Source organism: Apus apus, chromosome 18 (genome assembly GCF_020740795.1).
Source record: "Apus apus isolate bApuApu2 chromosome 18, bApuApu2.pri.cur, whole genome shotgun sequence".
Classification (NCBI taxonomy): Eukaryota; Metazoa; Chordata; class Aves; order Apodiformes; family Apodidae; genus Apus; species Apus apus.
Window position 1 is genome coordinate 3,349,464 of NC_067299.1, and position 17,211 is coordinate 3,366,674.

At 45.0% G+C, this 17,211-nt stretch overlaps 2 protein-coding genes across 2 annotated transcripts; one reads left to right on the forward strand and one right to left on the reverse strand.

Moving 5' to 3' along the window:
* Nucleotides 1–5: 5 nt before the first annotated feature.
* Nucleotides 6–8,151, reverse strand: CTNS (cystinosin, lysosomal cystine transporter). The gene is made up of 11 exons (XM_051636144.1): nt 8,026–8,151; nt 7,821–7,894; nt 6,698–6,776; nt 5,397–5,481; nt 5,202–5,305; nt 3,543–3,674; nt 2,843–2,942; nt 2,630–2,749; nt 1,402–1,572; nt 1,091–1,208; nt 6–714 (listed from the first exon to the last, which is right to left on the reverse strand). The coding sequence occupies exons 2-11, from the start codon at nt 7,882–7,884 to the stop codon at nt 584–586; spliced, it is 1,104 nt and encodes a 367-aa protein (XP_051492104.1). The 5' UTR covers nt 7,885–7,894; nt 8,026–8,151; the 3' UTR covers nt 6–583.
* A 237-nt stretch (nt 8,152–8,388) lies between these two features.
* Nucleotides 8,389–16,942, forward strand: SHPK (sedoheptulokinase). Its single transcript, XM_051636130.1, has 7 exons — nt 8,389–9,064; nt 10,292–10,433; nt 13,170–13,353; nt 13,996–14,148; nt 15,174–15,349; nt 15,456–15,656; nt 16,533–16,942. The coding sequence occupies exons 1-7, from the start codon at nt 8,888–8,890 to the stop codon at nt 16,925–16,927; spliced, it is 1,428 nt and encodes a 475-aa protein (XP_051492090.1). The 5' UTR covers nt 8,389–8,887; the 3' UTR covers nt 16,928–16,942.
* The last annotated feature ends 269 nt before the right edge of the window (nt 16,943–17,211 follow it).

Genomic DNA, 17,211 nt, shown 5'->3' on the forward strand with positions numbered 1-17,211 from the left:
TTCAGTTTCTGCTTCTCAAGTATTTTTTTTTTAATAAAGAGTTTAGGTTTTCACAGTTGTGTATTTGCTACCAACTCCATTATTATGTTCCACTACAGCTGTTAACAGCCCACCCAATTGGTGTTCTACTGTGATCTGTCTGAGCAGCCAACAGCAGCACTTAGATCCAGTCTTCAGTGATGACATTAAGACATTAAGTGGATGTTTAAACATGATCTCAGGTTTTTGGAAGCCAGAACTGTTCTTTGTGCTTCACTTCCCATCAGAAAGACACTCCTCTGGTCTTTCTCTTTCCTGTTGTTAATAGAAGAAGAGGCACATGTTGCCTGGACAACTCCAGCTGAGCTGCCTTTGCAGCTTCAACAGGCATGAGTCTTCTCTTTGCAAGTGGTGGCTGGATGGCTTGCTGTCCTTTAAGGCATCTGGAAGTCAGCAGTTGGCAAGGGAACAGCTTGTATTCCATACCAGAGAGGATCAAAGTACCAAGAGATCAGAGTCAGTATTCCTGGTAAGTGGCAGGAGGTACCTTGAAAGCCCCCAGGCAGAGTAGGGGCAAGTTCAGTTTAAAGTTTGTCTTCACCTGTTATTCACAAGGTTCATACCCTCGTCTCCTGTAGAGGCAGTAGTGCTGGACCATAAAAACTATATCAAAGATGATGGAGAAGACACCCAGGCCAAACTTGGTTGGATCTCCAAAGATTAACTTCCACTGATCTGTTAGAATAAATTAGAGAGTTAAGACCAATTCCTCAAGTGTCTTGTCTCAAGACTAGGAGGTCATGCTGTATGTATTAGAGAAGTTCCTGCTCACTACCTGGAGTACTTAGCTTAACACTGACTATGGGGTACAGCTGACACAAGGCTAATTAATAACTGTTCCTGTAGGTTCTTCAGAATAACTATTGAATTTTCTGTCTTGAAGGAATATGAACAGATTTTTTTTTTTTTTACTCTTACTCTAAGAACAGCTTCCCATGCTGTAACACAAACATCCCTCTCTCAAGGTGACCTACAGATTTATACCTGCTTTGTGGCAGAATTCTCCCAATCCTCTATGAAAGGCCCCCACCCACCTCAGCTCCAGCCTCACCATTGTTGTATGACTGCAGAAACATCTGGAGAAGGCTGAAGCTTCCACCAGTGAAGTCTAGTAACACATTTCCAATGCTCCATCCCTCAGTGCTCTTCCGACGGAAGTTCATGTATGCCTGAGAGCACAAGAGGTTGGTCAGCATGTCATGTGCAAGCCCTTCTGGGAGGAACATTTAAGAAGCCTTCTGTATAACTATATTGTTTTGTCACTAAAAGCCTTAAAAAATTGCTGGTTTAGTCTAGTCAGAGTTGGAAGAGCATGCAGTGCAGGCTTAGGGTGACAGGAGGATGGCATGAAAGCAGATTTACCTGTGGAAAATATTTGATGAGCGTGACTGCTAACTTGATGTAAGAGAAGCAGAACAAGAACTGTAGCCATGTCATTTCCTCAGCTGCAGCAAGAAACAGTGTTGTAAATGTGAAGATCCAGGCAAGTGCCAGCAGTCCAACAACAACTGGGGATACTTTCTGTTCTGCTCTCTGAAACAGAAATGCAGACAGACTTAGAATGAGCTAGGTCACACATCCCCTGTAAGATACACAACATGCTCAGGACTAGGGAAGGTTACAGACCAAGCCTGTTGTTGCACCAGGTGGGCTCATATCACGTGGGAATTTTAAGCTGTAGGTTTGCAAAAGCTGCTGAGCAATATTCAACATCCATCATTTGGAACACTATTGTCCATGAGCAAGTGGGAAACAATATTTTTGAGTATTTACGATGTCTATTATCAGTGCTGCAACTGTAACAATCTCCTGAGATCAGGCTGATGATATCAACAGTTGCCAATTAGGGAAAAGGCTCCTAATGCCATCATGGTAAGATATTCATGGGTGCCTTCTAATTCTTCACTAGAAAAGACTAGTGCACCTAGTGGTGGTGACAAATGAGCTCTTTCAGGTTTAGCATCACCAAAGGAAGCACCCCAAGACAAATAGTTACTATCTAGAGAAAAATGGCTGTTTGGATCAGAGGGTTTTACAGTGGGAATTAGGGAACCAGCTGACTACAATCAATGGGAATCAAATGAAGAACCACCTGACTATAACAATCAGTCTCACCTGAAAAGGGTGGGAATTATAAAAGGGCCTTTGCAGGTGTTTTAGGAGAAAAGCTGAAAAAAAGCTAAAGACTGAATTGCAAGGAGTCCTCCAGGACCTGACCCAGCTCCAAGTAGTGAGTGAACAGTCAAATACATACCAGCACTTGTACTGGGTAGAGTGTAATCTATGTGCTGGCTAGAGATCTGTTTGGGAACTTTCTGAACTTGGCTGTTTGCCTTTGTTATTTTGAGTCCCTAAGGAGTTTACTTAGAAGCTCAGAACATCCATGTGGTGAAGTAGCTAAGTGTACTGGAGTTGCTACTGGCACAGGAAAAACAAAGGCAGCTGGATAGTGAAGCCTGACTTCTTGAAGGACCAGGGGAGGTGGCACGAAGAGGATTCCGGAGCCCGAAGGACGGGACGGTGAGTGGTGAGATGTCCTGCAGAGGGAGCTCTGCCAGAGCCGATAGGGCAGCCCGGCACTGGGACTTACCTCGTAGATGCAGCACTGAACGATGATGAGGAGAGTCAGAGCTACTGCGTGGAGGCTGAAGAAAACATCATTGATAGCCACAGGATTCACCCCACTGGGATAACTGACTAAGAATTCCTCCTAAACGTAAGTGAAACCAAAGCCAGACAAATGCCTTAAATCCCTGTAGATACCACCCACCCCCAGCAAGTATTAAGAGGTCATTGTGCTTACCTTAATCAGGGGAATCCAGAAGAGTCCAACATTAAACACACTGTATGCTATGAAGCCAGTAAGGTTTAATGCTATGAAGTCAAAGCTTAGTCCAACAACACTAGAGAAGGGGAGAAAAAAAAAGTCTGATAAATATGCATCAGAGAACTGACAAGTTTGTGTCCCTGCTTCCCTTCACTGTCCCAACTTCACCCCTCCCTGGGCTCAGCTAGTCTGATAAATCCATTCCAGCCTGAATCCATAGAAGCAGGAGTGCATCCTTGCCAGAATGAGAATGTTGCCACTTACAATCCCTGAGCTTAGAGGGAGCTGGCCTAATGACAACACTTCAAGGAGCTGACTGATCAGCAGCTTACCAGGTAAGTCATCTTTGAAGGTGATCATCACAATTGGCTCAGCCAAATTATTTACAACATGACACCAAAGGGAATGGGGGAGTCTCCTCTATCACAAATTAGTATTGGATGCCAAACCATAGGATTGTGTCTACAAGATGCACTTTTTTCCTTTGCCCTGCATGCATAAAAGCTCACTGCAACTGCATTTATTCAGCCTTATCTTTGCCTTGTTTGCCCTGCCCACCCCCCCCCCCCCTTTCTATGCTAATTCACAATAACCAAGATGGGTGTAACTGAAGGTAGGAAGGTGATCTGCAGAAGTGCTTAAGTGACTTGCAAACACATCTCAAAAGTCTCTTTACCTTTTTCGTCGCCAGTTCTCAAAGAGTTGAGGATAAAAGGAGATAGACCAGGCGAGGAAATAGATCCAGCCAATCACCTCATCAGCATATCTCACTATGATGCTATGAATAACTTGAAATTGAATCCTAGGTCTGATGATTAATGGAAAAGAGACATAGTTAATTTGTCTGCTCACACTTTTTTCAGCAGATTTTGTCTTGTTCTGCTTTGAGAGAGAAAACAGAGCCCAGGTGTTGAGACAAGACATTAAAGATTCAGAGTTGGTTTCAGCTGAGTTGCTTCCCTTCTTCAGTGTCCTTGTTATGTTTAGGGCATCTCCCACTCCTCCCCTCAACCTCTCCTTCTTGTCTCACAGTTTCCTTTCCAGTCTTTTACCAGGGAAATAATATATTCATATCATAGAATGGTTTGAGTTGGAAGGGACCTTAAAGATGATCTAGTTTCCAGCCCCCCTGCAGGGACACCTCCCACCAGCCCAGGTTGCTCCAAGCCCCATCCAACCTGCCCTTGAGCACTTCCAGGGATGGGGCTTCCACAACTTCCCTGGGCAACCTGTTCCAGTGTCTCATCACCTTCACACTGAAGAATTTTCTCCTAATGTCTAACCTAAATCTCCCCTTTTCTAGTTTTGATCCATTGCCCCTTGTCCTCTCACTACAAGCCCTTGTCAACAGCCCCTCCCCAGCTTTCCTGGAGCCCCTTCAGGCACTGGAAGGTGCTCTAAGGTCTCCCTAGAGCCTTCTCTTCTCCAGGCTGAACACCCCCAACTCTCCCAGCCTGCCATCCTCATAGAAGAGGTGCTCCAGCCCATCTTTGTATCATCTTTGTGGCCCTTCTCTGGACTTTCTCCATGAGCTTCATGTCCTTCTTATGCTGGGGACTCCAGAACTGGACACAGTGCTCCAGGTGAGGTCACACGAGAGCTGAGCAAAGGGGGAGAATCTTCAAAACAGATATCTTGTGCTAATGGCTTTCACTTTTAGCACAAGGTCTGTTATGCAAGAGCAGAGTTTCTCCTTTCATTTTCTGCCAGCAAAGTCTCATGATCACGTCTGTCCTGCCGAGCATTTCATGTGCTTACCTCTGCATTTGCTTTGAGTCTTAAAAGCAGAAGTGAAATGAGGAAGTAAAACAGGAGTATCCTGTTGCTCAGCAGCATCTGGGCAGCAAGCAAACACAATCCAGCTTCCTCCATCTTGCTAGACTGTTTTCCTGTTAGGGGGGACTGGCATCTGTGCCAAGAGGGCTCCCCAAACTAGAAAGCAGAACAGCCACCTCTTATGGTAGTGATGTGGGCACACAGCTGTATCAGGCTATTAGCACTGGGAGCACACTCTTCCACTGGGCATTTAAACCAAATACTTCCTGGATCAGAAAAGCTGACGTAGTTTTGGTATTTTTGGGAGGGGTTATTAAAACCAGACCAAGGAGCCATAAGAACTCACAACCATCTAGTCATGAAATCTAAGATTCCAAGACTACCATTCTGTTTCCATAGCCTGTATTTATTTTAATACCTTGGGGATTGCTGGAGGGTCACCACATTATCTCACTGCCCTACACACCACCCATGTCCCACTAACTATTTAACTATAATGAGGGAATAGTTACCACAAAGTTTAAGAAGGATAGTAATTAGAAAAAAAAAAGTTTCTCACCCAGTTAAATTGGAATTAATGGCATAAAGATAAACTGTTACTTGTCCAACATCATCTGCTTTCACCTGGAAGTCTGCTTTAGTGTGTCCTGCAGGCACTTGTACCTGTAAGGGAAAGTGGAGGGAAGAAAGAGAAGAGTTGGACCACACTAGCAGTAGGTTTTGCATAAAGTCAGAAGTCTGCTCTGTCACTTACTTCAGCAGGCAGTTCAACAATAGTGCTGTGTTTTGAGGAGTGTGTGATATTAAGAGTTATCACCAGTGTCTCATTTTGTGGAGGCCTGTGAAGGCAGGAACAACAAGTTAGACAAAGTCTGCTTGAGGGCTGCAGAGTATCTGCTAAATCCTCTCAGCTGTGGCAAAGTTAATGATCAGACCATACACAACAGTACCTGCCTAGTACCCAGAGCCACACCAGCACCAAGGTGTGTTAGCACCTTCTGCTTCTTTTATCTGAACTAGTGATGGGCACTAGACAGTCACACAGCTGCAATTTACCTCCCTCTTCCCCACACAAGTGGCAGAGCAAAGTCATTGCCACCAGAATCCTATCCTGGTGCTTGTTAACCCTTTGCTGGGAAAGAGGGGCAGAAGTGATGGACATGTACAAACCCAAAAAACCCTCCAATAAAAACCCTCCAAGTGACACAGTCCTGCACAGCTTTCCCAGAGAACTCTACTGAGAATTTGTCACGGAGGTTTAATTGCACACCAGTACTCAAAATATCATAAATTTCAAATGCCTGTACTTGTCCATAAACAAATTTCCAGTACATCTTCCTTTGCAAAAACAGGAGTTCTAGACTGTTGCAGCCATGCTTTGCTGTTTTCTTCTTTATTACAACTCTAATATTTTCATCTGACTCTTCCCTCTACTAAGACATTGAGCTCTCAGATGGAAGGGGTGCATGTGCTTAACAATCATTTCCTGGGAAGAGGCTGATATAATAAAATCATGGATAAACAACACCCCATGTTAAACAAGACCGAGGTGCATCAGCCATCTCTCTGGAGTAGCTGCATTTCTTTACCAAGCAAACAGAACTTGCAATTTCTAGCTAAATTTTTTTTGGGTGATCCTCCTAGGAAATGCAAGTTTCTCTTAAGCATATATTTTTGGAAATGGAGGAACTGTAAGTTCACTTATGGAAGACAGTTCAGAAAGCTGACATAGGGCAGACAGTATAAAACGCCTTTTCCTGCTCAACTTCCTACATAAATGGCATGGAATGCTGGCAGAGGCCAACCATATGAGGCTGTTTGTGAGAATAATGCACCACCTTGGGCCACACTGGGACTAAGTGTGTAAGAGTCTAGAAGTGACCAGTCACACCCATGAGATTCACTCTGTATGAGCAATTAACTGAGTCTGCAGGAAAGTCCCAATAATATACCATAATCCCCATCTAAAATAAAAAAAAGGAATATAGTTGAGTCCCTACCCACTTGTTCATCCCCCATTCCAAAGAGAAAGTAAAGATGCAATCATGATTTTACCTCAAAGAGACAGTGACGTTTGTTGAACTTCCACTTTCTAGTGAAACCACTTCAGGGACAGACAAGACAATGATTCCATCTGGGGGGGGGGAAACCCAATCAACAAACAAAAAAAAAAAACCCACATAAGTTTCAGTTACTGTACATGAAGAATAGCTCCTTCAGCAGAGCTGCCTACTTTCTTTTGTGATATAGATATTCTGTCCATTGGTACCTGCAGGGTCAGATCGCTAACATTAGGATGCATGATAAACAGCAATGAAAGTACAGGCTATTTCAGGGCAACTAAACAACTTAAAAGGAGAAGCACATAACTTATTTGAACATGTCACAAGGAAGCTATTTAAATATTTGAAGTGCAACAAAAGTTCATGCCAAGAGCAGGCTACAGGATACATCAAAGCCACACAACTTGTTTCTTGATGTGATCCTAGTAATGTAGAAGTCATAAATGCCCCAAATTTAGTTTAAAATTGCTTCTTGGATCACAAATTCAAACCAAGTATTCAGATGCTCGAGAGAGTGTACATTTCCTATCTTAATACTTCAGGAACCATAAGCACCTCACTATAGTGCTCTGAAATCTTTCTGTTAAAGGGTACACTTTACAGCAACCCAGCTATGTTGTACCACGTCATGCTCTAAGAGAGGCAGAGATTCCAAGTGCCCATACAACTGATATCAAAACCCTAAGCTGGTCAGGTATAGGAAGAAGAAAGAGCTATATAAAAAGGAGACCAGAAATGGAGAAACAGGTTGCCCTGGCCACCTTTTTTTGTTGTTGTCATACATTATATAGTGTTCTTAAGAAGTTATTGAAGTGCAGGAGAGCTCCCCAGCTCATCAAATTCCACACCACTGATGGCATTTAATCAGCTCCTTGAGGTTGAAGCACAAGGTGAGTGCTCCACCTCCCCAGCGCCTCAGCACAGCACCGTCTGTACGAGCACAACAAGTCAAAGGTAACATGTGAAAGCAGGGCTGAAGGGAAGCCAGGCACAGGTCTCCCCAGAGAGGCAGGCCGGGGAGCAGCAGAGCTGCCCTCTCCCACCTCTTGCCAGCTCAGCCCTGGCCCCTGCCCGAGAGGCCCTGTGGGCCCAGGACAGGCCGGCCAAACACTCACCGCCAGGCCCCAGCAGCACCGGGGAGAGGTAGAGCAGAGTGGGGAGCAGGTATTGCATCCTCATGGTGGAAGAACTGCAGAGAGAGCGAGGGGGAAGGCTTCGCTCAGAACCCGTGTTCCGAGGGAGCACGGGTCCTTCCCCTCAGCTCCCCGCGAAGAGCTCCCAGCACCGCGGCCCCCAGCCCGGCTGAGGGCCCCTCAGCACCTCTGGGACGATGTCGGTCTTTCAGTCCCTCATTCTGCCGGGCGGATACTTTTCTCTCCTAGTTTCGGCCGCTCCCGCCACCCGGCGCTGCCGCTCCCGAGGGACCCGCGGATCCCGAGCCGGGGAGCCCGCCCCCCGCCCCCCCCAAGCCAGACTACAACTCCCAGCATCCCCCGCGCCTCCTCCAGCCCCCCTCACTGCTGGCGGGGCTGCGCGGTGCGCGCTGGGAGTTGTAGTCCCCGCCGTCCTCCCCTCAGGAGGCGCCGCGGGGCCGCCCCACGCTTTAGGATGCGCTTATCCTGAGGCAGCGGTGCCGAGAAAAGGCACCTACCTCCTCCTGCCGCCGCCGCCGCGGCTCCGTCCCGCGACAGCCCCCGCTCTTCCCTTTTCAGCGGCTGACGTGAGGCGGCCTCCCGCCCGCTCCCGCCCAGCGCCCTTTCCCGCCTCGCGCCGGCGCGGCCGCCCGCGGGCGCCATCTTGGGTGCGGCAGAGCGGGCTGCTCGCCCTGTCAGGGGGAGAGCGGCCGAGGCAGGGGGGGCTCCCTGCTTCGGATGTTTGCTCAAGTTTCGTTTCAAGCTGCTCAGGCCACCGAGGAGGGCTGGAGAAGGGGCGGTTTGTCACGCTGAAGGTGGAGGGGTAGTGCTCAGGCGCCCCTGAGGGGAGACCTCTTCAGGCAAAGGGCAAAGTCCGGGCCGCTTTCCCTGCTCAGCCCCTGTGAGCTGCTGGGGTGGGAGCCCGCGCGGATCGTGCCCACCCGCGGCTCTGGGGGCAGGTGCCCCCTCGGAGGCAGGAAGGAGCGGTGTGAGGCTTAGCGTGGCGGCTGTTGTGGGGAAGGTGGAAGCAATCCCCTCCAGCCGCGGGCATGGCGGGCAGCGAGGCGGCAGGCGGGCCTGCTGCGGCCTGCGTGCTGGGCATAGACCTGGGCACCACCTCGGTTAAAGTGGCCCTGTTGGAAGGGGCAGAGCGAGGGCAGGTGCGGGCAGAGACCTGCTCCAGGGAGACACAGGCACGCACCAGTAGCCTGGAAGCTGGACCGCAGGTAAGGGGGGGCAGATAGCTCTGCTGGCACCTTCCTTGCCTTGTAGCCGCTGCGTTATTTTGGTTTCTTTCAGTCGTCTTCCTGGATTTTTTTTTGGTACCTAGATTGTCAGGTGGTTGCTGCATATGTCTGAAGGTACAATTAGAATGTTCTCTATTTGCAGTTCAAGAAAGTCGAGTGCAGCTGCTTGATTTAAGGCTCAGGTTTTGAAAAGCTGCATAAGACAACTAAAACTCTTCTGCCATGAATGGCCACCCTGTCTTTGGTGCTACCAGTCAGGAAACAGCAACCACTTGGCAATCAGAAGGGTATTTTGCACTTTAATGTGAGATGGAATCGTAACTGGAAATTCCTCGTGGAAATAACCAGGAATCTTCCTGTTAAAGATCTTAACATTCATTGTGTTGGTCAGTATAAAAAAGGAAGAATCAGAATCATAAAAACGATGTGTCAACATTCCTCTGGCCTAGTATTGTAGTGAGTTCAGGGACAAATTTCTGAGTAAAAATACCAAACAGGCCAGCTCTCCTCTCTACAGTCGTGTTTATGCAGCCAGAAGTATGTATGTACAGATTAGTTTGCACCCTTACATAGACTATATTTTAATACTTTTGCTTATAATCTCTATACTGGTTTGTCATAAAGGAACCTGAATCTTCAAAAGTGTGAAAGCTGGAATACAGCTTCCCCAGTGGCAGGGCTTGGTCAGTTTGCTGAGTAGATCAGTTTTCTGGGTAGTTTTAGGATAGAGTATCCAGAAACAAAGTAACATCATCGACAAAATCAACAGGGAGTAGCTACAGAGGGGCTTTAGGGAGGTCTAAGCAAGACTGCAACCCAGTCAGAACAGGCAGATAATCCTCTTTGTAAAGAAAAATAACAATGTATAAGGTGAACTAATGAAAGCACGTAATGAGTGTTTATGGATTTATTTATTTTTTTAATGTATATTTGAGTATGGTATCTCAGGAAATTAAGAATGATTTGGCCTTCAGCTTAAGAGGCTGTTACCTCTTTCTCAGCTTGCTAGTATTGGTTTTTAGTTTTTGTGGGTTTGTGGTGTTTGCATTATTTTTTTTTTCAATTTAGCAGTGAATGTTATTCTAATACGTGCTATTAAGCTAAATGAATTCTGTGCTTCACTTCTGTCTGAAGTAGCCCTCTTTAATAAATACAGTGGGTGAATTCTAATGGCTTCGTGCTGAGAATAATGCTTTATGATTACAGGGAATGGAGCAGAATGTCCAGAGAATAATAAGAGCACTGAATGAATGCCTTGCTGCTCTACCTCAGCAGCAGCTTCAAAGAGTCAGTCACATTGGCATTTCAGGACAAATGCATGGGATTGTGTTTTGGAAAAAAGATAAAGGTAACATGAATTCTTTGGCATTCCTGTTTGGAGTATTATGATGCAGAAAATAAATTTTTCACACTGAAGTGATCTGTAGGAAACTGTTGCATGTTTGCTTTGTTCTTCTGTAAATCAGAAGATCTTCTGTAGGAATTTTGCTTTAATTACTGGGATTTCAGCTACTAGCTCTAGATGACTATGTTATTTACATAGATTAGTTGAAGTCTTATGAGATCCCTGCAGGGCCAGTGCAATTTTTAATATGGGGGAATAACATATTTGTGGCTTGCTAATTGTTTGTCCATCCTGTGCCATCTGCTGCCAGTTGAAAGAACTTCTGAATCATGTGAATGGCTTTTTGGGAGGGGAATATTATTCACCTCATAAAACAGCTAAGTAGTTGTTGCCCAGTATCTCAAACCCTTTCATGACTCTACAGGCATTGTTAGCTGTCCTGTGTATACCTTGGAAAATGATGCTGTGCTTGCTTCTTCTGTTAGAGTTTGCCTAGGGTAGCTGTCCATCAGGGAATATCACTATGATCTTCAGAAATGCTGTTTGGAAGTGCAGTAGGATAAAACTGAAGTTCAATAGATTTTGTTTTCAGTCCTTTTTCTTTTTTTCCTCCCCCCTTCCCCAAATCTCAAGGTGCTGGGTTTTTTTTTCCCCAGCAAGTCATAGCTTGTCATGTGGTGTTCATCTCACTGTGTATGCTTCTGTTAGTAGGAGCTAAAAAACAATTATGGTCACAATTCTGAATGCTCAGCTGCTTGTGGCATGAGGGGCCAAGACCTCTGAAAAAAAATCGGCCGCAGTGACGTTGTCACATGAGCTTTGGTTGTGCAGGTGCTCAAATAACACTTGTGACAGTCAGGATGTTTGAAGCATTCAGGCCCTGGATTGCCAGCTCTGTGAGATGAGAGATGGATTATGTCCTGGCTAACATCCTACAAACCTACTGAAGTCTGAGCCTCTCAGAATGTGGTTCCATGTCATCTTTCTCTTCACCTTATGTTGCATGCATCTGAACAATTATACAAGACTGATGAGAGTTATGCAGATTAAACAAAGATTTATCATAAACTATATAATAGACTCCCCAAAAGTGCTGGTCCCTCCCTGTCTAAAGTTGTCAGGGTCTTAATTGCTTTAAGAGACTCCGTGCTATTCATTACTGGCTGTAATTTTATGTTATATACTAAAATGATTCAAAATAAAGAAATCCAAAGGCTGACGGACCAAAGGAGCCATTGCTTGCTTTCCATCTGTCCCAAGGGCTGCATAACAAAGCCTCATGGATTCATGGGAGACAGATTCTTATGTCATATTGGTTAATATTTTATTTCCTAATGCCACTTTTGTTTCTTTTCTATCAAATGGGAGAGGGTGTTTGCTCTCACTTGTTTTGAGTAGACTAAGTGAATCTGTGCACTTTGGGACACAAATTGCATTTTTAAAAGCAATTTTAGGGAAATATTTATGATTAATAATATTTCTTAGAATCCATTTAAAACTAGAAAAGCAAACCAATTGGAAATTCAGTTCAAACAGACTTGATAGAACAGGGAATTAAGGGAACAAGAAAATGTGTTTACTAGTTTTCACATAGTACTTCTCAGCTTTCATGGCTGCTAAATACTGTGTGAGTGTAACTTCAAATTCCTGTATCTTGCTTGAGAAAGACCCTTTTGGCCATAATTGTGCTAGTCAGTTAAACAGCCAGGGATCTTCCCTGACCTGTAGGACAAGTAGCACAGCTTGAAACTCTGCTCCCATCCCCAGCCACAAACCGAAAGGTTGCCTCAGCTGCAGAGCCAGCTAGAGCTGGTGTGTACCCCCGCGGTGTGGCCAGGCTTCACCTGGGAGAGCAGCAGTGCCGAGGCCAGCAGGGTGTGCTGGCAGACATCCCATGGCAGGGCCTCTGCTCGCTCTGCTGCGCCCACAGGGCTGTGCTGCCTTTGCAGGAGTGTTTGCAGTGGGCATGTCAGGGCAGGAACTAGCACACTGCACTGGAGCAGTGGCACATGGCTGTGAGGACTCTGAGCTGCTCTGAGCTTCACATTAAAGAATGTGCAGGTTTCACCAATGGTGTGCTGTTCTGTGTCCAGAAGGAACGTGCTGGACTGGTAAAACTGATTTAAACTCCGTTCTACTGTTGGTGAAGCTTCATTGTGTAGCACAGGAGAGGGACAGTCTTTAGTACTTTGCAGTCCTTTGCTTTATACGTATAGATCCTGGTCTCCTGTTGCTTTGGCTCAGGAAGTGATGATCCATCCTAGGCAGTTCATTACTAATGCAGCATTCTCTAGGTCAGGATGTGGCAGATCCCAGTTAGGGTTTATATGGGAGAGCTGGCAGGTTGTCTTATTAGCTCATTACCTCCCGTAGCAGTTGTTTTTTTTCTCTGGGTAACCTGTTATTTAAGTTGTATCATTAATATCTCAAGGTGCAAGTTACTTGTTCCCCCCGCCCCAGTTTCTAAGCTCAGATCCCCAGGAGTGCTTATAGAGAAGAAAGGCCTTGGATGCCATTTTCTGATATAGCAAAGGAGGAGTGGCATTGTGATGTTATCTAAGACTGAAAAGTGTGACTAATAAATCTGATTACAGTCACTGCTGGCTCTGTTTCTCCTCTTTTTTTTTTTTTTTTTCCCAATATATTTAACAAATTATTCAATAGTGTCCTGAAATGAAGGAGGCCAGGCAGACTATCCTGCAGGGAATTACTGGACTTCTGGGATATGGTGTGTTTCAGGTTGCAGGTGGACAGAAGGTGGAACGGGCCCTTCCTTTGAGCCAGAGGAGGTCAGTCATCTGGTTACTTGGCAAGATGGTCGCTGCAGTCCCACCTTCCTCTCTTCTCTTCCTCTGCCACAGTCACATATCAGCTTGGCTACAGGATTTGGGTGTGCCACAGTCTACTGGTATTTAAAGAAGAGGTACTTGAAGCTGTTTCACTGGCATTTTCTCATTTTGAATTTAGGTGACAATTAGTATTCTTGCAGCTTGTTAAGACCCACTACTGGCTGAGGGGCTGCCATTCCCTGTAACCATAATAAAGTGGTGAGCACACAAGAATCTCTTTTTAGAAAAAGAAAAGCTTCTGACTGTACGAACATCCCTAAAACAGCAGCAGAGTTGCTTTGTCTGATACTAAAACTAATACTATGCTGCCAGATACTAAACCAAACAGTCCCTAAATTAGATTCAGTGCCTTCCTTCCTTAAACACTGAAATCCTTGTGAGGTGTTACAAATAGTCTGCTTTGTTGTGGCATGTTTGCAGAGGATACAGTTTTTCTGATGACTTGGCAGCAGCAAGATTTGCTCTTCAGTTTCATCTGCAGCATGCTGTGTTTCTCAGCCATCCAGTATCTTCCTCAGCAATGAGTCCAGGTTCAAAAAATGGGGAAATTGCCAAGTTACATCTTGGTTTCTTCCAGCAGTGTTCAGGAAATCTATAGACCATGACATGGTCTTGCTTTAGAGCTGTATAACTCATGAGTCCAACTGTTTTGGTTTGTTCCTGTTTTATTTCACCATTTACTATGTTTTTTATTCTTAAAATGTTTTCTTTAAAAGTCCAGATTTTCTGAAGTCTTATGATGCAGCTGGCACTATCCATGACTATGTGGTTGCCATGTTGTGTGACCTGAAGAAGCCACTCATGTCTGTCCAGAATGCTGCCAGCTGGGGATATTTTAATTGCAGAAACAAAAGCTGGAATACTGACATGTAAGTGCTAGGGTCATTCAGGGGTTATTTTGCATTAAAGTTTGAATGTGCTACAGATAAAAAGTGCTTGAAGGTTACTCGTAACCAGTTGTGATGTAGCACTGAAGAACTATGGAGAGTTTGATCTGGTTTGTAGGATACTTATGTTTAAATTATAAAAAATCTGGCACAGTGTTTTTAGAAACACCCAGGACAGGGGGCTCACTGTGAGGCCTTGTGTACCAGCCTGGTATACAGGATCTCCAGTTCTGTGGTGGGATGGGATGGACAAGTGCATGCAAGGTGTTACCTCTCTGATGGTAAAAGACAGTTATTACTCTCTGGTTATTCCAGCTGAACTCCTTTGTAACTACTAAGACTCACTGAAGTCTTATAGGGAAATCAGTCTGTTTATTTATTTATTTATTTTAATGATTTGTTCTTTCAGGGCTGAGTGCTAAGGCCTTACATATTTCAGGGCTTAGGTTAGGCCAGGACTCCCAAGATGAAAAGATCTGCTCCTGAAGGTATGAAAGGGTGACAGAAACCTGCCTTTGGCCAACTGAACTTTCACTAACCTGGTGGTGTTGCTGTAGCAATGCAGTGTATCTTGCAGTGTGATTGTGTAAGGAGTTTGTTTGACTTAATTTTATTATTTGGTTTTTGAACCACTTAACAGCATGAAAGCGTGAAGTTCTGTGACACTTAGAAGTTGCTTTTTTTTGCTGTTTCTGTGATTGTCCCTTTACCCTGAAACTTTGTCCATATGACATCAGTAAGTTAAACTTGCTGACTGTGTACTGCTGTGTAGCCTCAGTAATCACACTGTATATAAAGGAAAGCTAGTTATTCTTCTAGACTATTCCAGTTTACCCAGCCCATTGAACTGGAATGCTGCCCCTGTCCAGACAAAGTTTTCTAAGTAGGTGAAAGCATCCATTAATCAGCAGCCACATCCAGGTTCATCTGTGACTTCAAAGAGGCCTTTGTAGTCGTGCCTCACATTCCCATCCTGCTTTTCTGCAATAATATTGTTCTGATTGCAGATTGAAAAAATCCGGCTTTCCCGTTCACTTGCTTCCAGAGGTGGGAGACCCTGGCACCATTGCAGGCAGGACAATCTGTGCATGGCACGGAATACCCAAAGGAGCAAAAGTAGGAATTGCTCTGGGAGATTTCCAGTGCTCTGTTTATTCCTGTCTGACTGAGAGGACTGATGCAGGTATGATCATTTTGGTATCTTCTTAGGTTTTCTCACTGTCCTCCTTCAGGATAGCCTAGTAAAGTATTGATTTTATTATTATTTTTTCTTTTCTTTCATGTTCTAGTTCTTAATATCAGTACCTCTGCTCAGCTGACTATCTCAATGCCCCTGGGTTTCCAGCCTCCAGAGACGCCAGATTCTTCCTCACCTGTTAGTTATTTTCCCTACTTCAATGGTGACTACTTGGCAGTGGCAGCATCCCTTAATGGGGGCAATGTGCTAGCAACGTTTGTGGACATGGTGGCACGGTGGACAGAAGAGCTAGGTAAGCTATTGCAAGGGTAGTTAAAGCTTAAAATTGAGGTTGATCAGCAAGGCAAGAGGAAGCTGAGGCAAAGGAACAAGGCTTGAGCTGTTTTGTCATGCCACATAAGGAACAAAGATGTAAATCTTGGGTCATGCTTCCTAGATCTCTGGAATTTCCTGCAGAAGCTAATTAACCTGATGGGACAGTCATGCTTGGACTCCACATTCACATTGCCTCTAGGTTTTGTTTGAAGAACACAAGAGACATGGGTTGTTTTTTTTTGCAAATTGCTTTTCAAAAGGAAAGGTCAGCATATTTGAGGATGGCCTCTCATTTTGTCTGACTGCAGTCCAAAAGAGTCCTTTGATTAGATCAGTTGCCTTTTGCTACATATTTTGCAGCATTCTAATGGATTTTAAGACCCAAACTCATGCAATATCTTCTAAGTGCTTAAAACATGGTCTTCACAGTTTGTTGTTTTGGTTTTTTAATAATCTCTTGGGTTTTGCAATACAGAAATAAGCTTTAAAATTGTTCTTTCAGTGAGTACTTGAAATGAACTTTACAGTGCAATCCAGCCACTGAAGCTGAAGTCTGCCATTCAGTGCCTTTAAAGATGTTTTGTCTAACTTGGCACAGTATAGGCAAAGAAGAGTAGTTGGATTATCAGGAAAGGCAGTTTCTGTAAGCAGGAAAAGGCTCCTGCTATCGCAGACACTAGATACAATGGGATGGGAGAACTGTAGTTCATAATCTAGGAAAAACAATCACCTATGGGACATGGAAAAAGATACACAATATTTTACTGAACAGGTGGATCAACGTCCATTTTAAGTCTCCACACGTTAGCTGCACCAGACCCCATGGTAGTAACATGGTATTTCCCATCTGCAGGAGTTCAGGTTCAGGAGTCTGCCATCTATACAAAGATCATCAAAGCAGCCTTGGCCCAACACAACAGCAAGCTCTCCATCCACCCAGCCATATTTGGAGAGAGACACACCCCTGAGCAGTTGGCAGCAGTGACCAACATTGCTGCCTCTGACCTCTCCCTGGGTCACGTCACCAGAGCTCTGTGCCGCGGCATCGTGGAAAACCTCTGCTCCATGTTCCCTGTGCAGCACCTGCTGGAGCTGGGAGTGAGGAGGATCCTGGGCAGTGGCAGTGCCCTCACCAGGAACGAGGTGCTGCGCCAGGAAGTGGAAAGGATTTTTCCATTCCCTGCTGTTTATGGGAAGGATGTGGATGCTGCTGTGGGGGCTGCCATGGTGATGTTCCACAGAAAATAAAGGGATTGTTTGAAATGGCCTGGGATGCAACTTCTTTCTTTTCCCCCCCCTTCTCCTGCCTGTGCCGTGTTTCACTTTCTTCACTTATTCTGGAGTTGCATTCAACATGCCATCTCACTCATTACAGTGGGGGGAAAAAAAACCTTCCATTTAATGTTTTCTGCTTATGGGTGTATACATTTCATTGCTCTTTCATTCCCATTTGTGAAATGAGAAGTAATTATCACATTAAATTTGACTGAGTGACTAGGGAGGATCCATTAACATTCTGCATAAAATGATAC